At 38.7% G+C, this 6,324-nt stretch overlaps 1 protein-coding gene across 1 annotated transcript; it reads right to left on the bottom strand.

The window, feature by feature from the left end:
- Nucleotides 1-582: 582 nt before the first annotated feature.
- Nucleotides 583-6,097, bottom strand: LOC118335999 (cholecystokinin-like). Its single transcript, XM_035672519.1, has 4 exons — nucleotides 6,034-6,097; nucleotides 4,018-4,097; nucleotides 3,538-3,718; nucleotides 583-2,919 (listed from the first exon to the last, which is right to left on the bottom strand). The coding sequence occupies exons 2-4, from the start codon at nucleotides 4,093-4,095 to the stop codon at nucleotides 2,780-2,782; spliced, it is 399 nt and encodes a 132-aa protein (XP_035528412.1). The 5' UTR covers nucleotides 4,096-4,097; nucleotides 6,034-6,097; the 3' UTR covers nucleotides 583-2,779.
- Between the last annotated feature and the right edge of the window lie 227 nt (nucleotides 6,098-6,324).

Below are 6,324 nucleotides of genomic sequence, written 5' to 3' on the forward strand. Positions count from 1 at the left end.
GTGTGTGATATGTGATGTTGTATTACTTTGGCCAACAGATGGTGGCCTATTCAAAGACTGCAAATCTTTGTAATCCTGATCTTGTGCTGTCTGAATCTGAAAATTCTTTGGAAAATCAGGACAAAACAAAATAATAGTTTTTATATGGGATAGCAAGAAGGGGAATTATACAATGTGGATAATTCTCATCTAGAAAAGGTTAAAGGTTTTAAAATACAGGTCCTTAATGTACAAATATAGTATTATAGTATAAGTATTTTTTTTTTAGAAATTAGTACACCATCTTGTGACTCATTTGTGGTTCTGTGCTCTGTTGTTTCTGTATGAAAGTTATTTCTTGCCACTTTCGCCAAGTGCTAGCTCATGGTGGGAATTATTGGGTCTCTGTAAATAATCTCCACTCTGTAAACCAGTCTTATAAAACACTCACAAGTGGATGAAGGGACTAACAAGCTTGATACGTGGCCATATAGCTGTTAAATCTGAAAGGTGAAAAGAAACCTGGAGTGTGTGTGTGTTTGGTGTGGACAGTATGCAGCAGGACTTGTTTGTGAAGGCAGTTGACCTTTGTTCATTCCCAGACAGATTTATTGATAAATCACAAACAAAAACAACCCAACAGAAATAACTTTCTCTTCTCGTGTTGTTTTCATCAAAAATCATACACATACATTTATATTGCTTCATATCCATTTTACAAATTTACATCAGATACATGATCATCTGTTTTCTGGAGAAAACAAGTTGTTTTTATGTCCAAATGAAAAGCTTGATTTGATTATTTTTTTTTCTACAACTGTGTGCATTCAGGTTTATGTTCAGCTGTGTGGCAGAGATTCCTTCACTTCCACTTGATGTCCACCATTTTGGTCTTTGCTCTTCATTAGCATTTGATTTAATTCACCTGTAGGCATAAAATCATGCGTGCAAGTATCCCTTCACTGCCTGCAGTGTATCAAAGCTTGGTTTTATTTTCCAGGAGGACAGATATGTTGTTCTTTACAGCACTACTAACGCACTAACATTACTGGCCATGAATCAGATCAAATTGAAATTTAAGTTGTGTTTCAGAGCTGCTTTTAAAACAGGATTAGTTAAATTTACACCCTGCTCAGGATACAGGAAAATGCTCATGTGGAAGGACACACAGACAGTCCAGTATTTCTCTGCTAACACTCCTGAACACAAGCAGCAGCTACATAAAAAGCTTGGGATCAGCCCACCAACTGTGCCCTCGAAACATAATAACATCATAATCCCAAACAAATGCATTAGCATTTCTTGCTGACATCAGAGGAAAATGGAGCTTTATTTTGATTTTTATTGAATCTGAAAGTTTGTAGAAACATATTATGTGTTACACAGACTTAACCTTCAAGAATGCATACATACATATATAGTAATCTTTCAAAAAAGAACAAAAACACTCTTCTATTCATATCTACAGTACTTGTAATCCTGATTTATCTGCTACCAAGGTCCATTATGCAATGATAGGGAGACTCCCAAGCATATACAGCAGACAACACCTTGTGCTTCCTAAAACATATCTCATGCTTTTCACACTGCACATGTTTAGCCCAGGGTTACCGTCAGCAGGCAGGGTAGGGGTGTTTCAACCCCCCCATCCAGAGACAATCTTACTCACTCCATACTGATACTATGATTTTAACCTCAGCTAGATTTTTAATGTTGTATCATACTGTTGTTTTCCGCAGTTGCAGTTGCTATTATATGAAAATACTTTTTACTGTGCACTTAGCTGAGAACGTTAAGGTACCAATCAAAGATACAGACTTAAATCCAACTTTTGGTCCAATTTGCTAAAGACCCCTAGGTGGCTCATTAAGGTCCACTGTAAGACCTTCAATACATTCTGAATTGTCATTAAAATGCGAGTGACATATATTTGAGTCCTAAGACACTGGTTTCTCACTGATATGAGGCTGAAATTTAGATTCAGAGGAACTTCTTGCTTGATTGTCAGTTACTTCCTCTATTTATTAATTATATCCATTAAAAAACTGATATTGGTCAATGTTGCTTAAGAGTCTGCTGAGCTGTTAACTTTAGAAAATTACCTTGTGTTTGACTCCTGTTGGGTTCTATATTTTTCTTATTGTCAGCAAATAAATGAAAACACTAATACCAACAATGAATTAAATTTAAAATCTATAAATGGGCCACAGTTGCACTGGTTGACGTGCCCTTCATTACTATGACACACACTGTAGTTTATTTTGTCTCAATCCCACATACACCTTCCTGCAGCCAGAAATATTTACTAGAGCACCAAATCTGTATCAATCTACTGCTTAAAATAGTTTGTTACGAATACACATCCCTGTATTTGGATAAAACTATGCATTTGCGTTTTGTTTTTAATGATTTATAGCTTCAATAAGAGCCAATGGGAGCCACAGACAGAGAAATGGACTAACTCACTGTTGGTTTTAGGATTCCCTTACAATAACAACCATATAGAATATTTTCAGCCTCATCCTTTCAATTTTGTGCTTAAATATAATTCTGACATACTGTGGGGAGTGATTAGAAAAGTGTTCTTTACTTCAGCATGGAGATTCAAGGAGATCAAAGGTCCACTGATTGCAGGATATTCCTTTTGGACTTTTTCTGCTTATATAATGATGCTTAGCTCATTCTAGGCTCCAGTCAAGTCAGCCCCTTGGTTACAGTAAGTGCAGTGTGAAAAGGGCTTATTATTTTGGGGGGCTTTTATTGACGGTGTTGTGGGTTGTAACTCAAGCAAGCCATGCCTTTAGGAGGAGTACTCATACTCCTCTGCACTGCGTCGTCCAAAGTCCATCCAGCCAAGGTAATCTCTGTCCTTTATCCTGTGGCCGGGGGCTAGACCACTGGCTCTGCTGGTGAGGGATGATCTGGTCTGGTAGGGAGAGCCTGGAGAAGACAGGAAGAGGTCGACACTCGTCATGACACTGATGAGGACAGTAAGATGTCGCTCTGCTAAGCCAAAAACATTAAACAGTTCTCATTTTTCTACTGACTGTATACTGTAAATGTATAACTCTGAATGAGGCTGCTGAAGTAAGTCATGCTGACTTGTTTCGTTTCTATTCCTGTCTTTGTGAATTCTATAAGAGCAGTGAGCTCAGCAGGTCTCCCAGTCACACAGTGTAGACTCTTAGAGAGAAAGAGAAAGAGAGATACACAGTGACAGAGAGAGAGCAGAGAGTGAGGTCAGCTGGTAAGAGGATGAGTGAAGGAGGAACAAATAGAGGGAGCAGGCTGGTATAGAGAGGAAACATGGAGGAGGTATGGAAAGATGGGAGGAGAGAGAAAGCTAGAGGGAGGCAGGGAAATGCCAGATGGTTGGACTGAGACGCAGCATGAGTGACGGCACATTACAGAACGATGGATGTTGAAAAGAGAGAAGAAGAAAAACACGACTAGGAGCAAAATAAGAAGTGAGGAATGCTACGTGTGTAATGAGCTGAGAAAGGGGAAAGACTTCTGCTCCAGTTACACTTTCTATCTGTTTCTCCTCTCCATCCCCACCTTTTCTGGAGATGAGTCTGGCCAGGAGCTGGCTCAGGCTGTTTTGGGCGTCTGCGTCCTCCTGGGGTTGGTTGTAGTTGGGTAGCTGCCCTGAGGGGGGTGCTGGAGCTGAGCGGGCCTGGCGTGTGTGGTATTGAGGCAGGCTGTCTGACGAGAGAGCCTCACCCTCAGCTCTCTGTGACTGGAGGGCAATAAAAAGAAAAGATAAGGACTAGACTATAGATCTAAAGTCAAAACCTGAAATTTCAACTGTTGACTGTAACTTCATATGGATTTTAAAGCAACAATTCAGTCCACTAAGTGGTTTTCTGAGTTTGGAAAACACACCCAGATGTTTAGCAGTCAGTGTATAAGGTGGGATTGAAAAATATACCACTTTTCTTAAAATTCTTTAGGTGTGAGGGATGATGATTATCTCAGAGTGTGTGTATGACTATGTTTGTCTGTGTGTGTGTGTGTGTGTGTGTGTGTGTGTCTTACCATGGCGTGTGAGGGCAGACTCAAGGAACCACTGGACAAAGCAGCCAGGAGAACACACACGCAGATACCTACATTCATGACTGGGAGGCAAAATATAATAGAGTTAAAGGCAATCCACTATGTGGTAATTTTCCTATCAGGTCATTGGCTCTTAAGTGTCTCTCTACTGTTCTCTTTTATTGTCTCCCTTCAGCTTGTTAATTCTGTGCTTGAGGGTGAAAAAAGTCACAAGCAATGAATGTTTTGCAGAAAGCAGCAACAAATCATTTCACAGTCGTCGGGGGGCAGGGGGGGTTAACCCTAAGGCGAATATCATTTTGTCTTTCTCACACACTCCCTCGCTCTGTCACAGAGTGGCAGAACAATTTAGTATTTAACACTCACAGGGAGTTCTGGTGTAGTAATAAATGTGCAGAATCCCAAGTGAAACACAACAATTATCTCTAAATCTTAATTTTGCTCTATTTTTGAGCAGGGTCCACCTGAGAGTCAATATTAACATGACAGCACTGACAGAATAAAGTACATGAATTTTTCCTTTCTTTATAATTTTTATCACAGAGAGAGCTCAAAACAGCTCAACTGCTTAAATAGTCAACATCAGTTGTAAATTTGACAGTATGTTTTTCTATGAAAGTGTAGTTGTACGTCAGTGTGGTAGAAATATATAATGTGCAAATGGAAAAACTGCAAAAAGCTAGTATACATTTGTCTTGGCTGATTAACACTGTATGTATCTTAGAGGCTGGCAACGCAGCATATTAGCTGTGATGAATGCTTTGTGCCAGAAGATTCTTCCAGAGCAAATCATCCAATTAGATAAAACCAACACAGTCGCTCTGAGGCTTTCAGTCTCCAATCATTCAAAACCCACTCTGACTGTCTATGGTCTATGTCTGTTTCTAAGAATGATCCTTTTACTGCACACACACACGAAAACACACACACACACACACAGGAGGACAGTAGAAGTCCAATAGCATCTAGTTTGACAAGGGCTATTTCAACATAATGACCTCCTCTCCACACAGACACAGAATTAAAACTCATAACAAACTGTGGAGTCCAAGCAATGTGTGTCCATCCCTCAGAAGCCTGGTTAGTCCAGATGATTGATAATGTATGATTGCATACAATTTCACCTCACTTACTCAACATGGATATACAGTACTTTGTCGGTTTAAACCAAATGATCTAATCTAAAAATCTAAATCTAAAAATTGTATCTGTGTATCTTTATCACTGTAACTCAATACAATTGTCCATCTGAATAGTTTTCTGTAAATTGCCACAGCCGTGGTGTAAACAGTCATTCTTTTGATGCTAATATAATTCCTCTTAGCAGCTGGTCATTGTCTCCATTTCATTATTCAGTGGGCTGGTAATGATGTGGTGCTGTAATGTGTGTGAAAGCCTCTCCTCTCTTCAGAACAAAATGAAATAAAAAATTTAAAAAATAAAGGGGATTTTTTATTTATTTATTTAAAACACCTTCTTGCTCAGATGAATATTTAGCAGTTTTTCAACATTCATTTGCATTTTTCCTACTTTTATTCATGAGCGCAATCCTGCCTATAATATTTGCTGCAATAATAACAACTTTACATGCATATATATATATAATATATCATTATCTGATTATTTGCAGACTGTAAATATACATGCCCTTAAACAGCCTGATTATCCTGCAACAGTTGTAAATCACCCACCTTTCATTATTCACTAATTCATTGTTAAACATTTAAGTGTACTCTCCTTAGCATGAAATAATAAATAAATTGTTAAATTTAAAAATATTAAACTGGAGTTTAAATAAAACTAATTTTCTAGAATTACACACCTTCCTGTCAACTTTTTTCCAATTTAAATGAAAATTTCTTGTGTGTGTTGTGATAAAGTGAAAGAAAAAGATGAAAAAAAAGGTTTTTTGATAAATGCATAATTTGTCCTGCTGCAACAGAAAAACTGGAGAAAAACAAAAGGACACAAATTTCTAAATCAGTTTTTAATTCTTACCTGCAGTAGTTGGCGAGAACCAGGAGAGGATGACTGAAGATGTTGAGCTTTTCTCCTCCAGTGTTCAGGCTGTGAGTGTGTGAGAGAGAGAGGAGACCATGCTTTATACTGACACACAGGAAGTGGGAGTGGCCTGGTCAGAGGGGAGGAGCCTGCTGCTGGCGCAGAAACTGGCAGCATTGACGCAACTGAGGACGCAGACTGCAAACGCATTCACACGCAAACATGCACACACACACACCAAGCTATACGAAAAAAAGGGTCAAGACAAAGGTGACAGCTTTAATTGTG

This window comes from Morone saxatilis, unplaced genomic scaffold (genome assembly GCF_004916995.1).
Source record: "Morone saxatilis isolate NCDOM2014 unplaced genomic scaffold, NCSU_SB_2.0 Contig24, whole genome shotgun sequence".
Classification (NCBI taxonomy): domain Eukaryota; kingdom Metazoa; phylum Chordata; class Actinopteri; family Moronidae; genus Morone; species Morone saxatilis.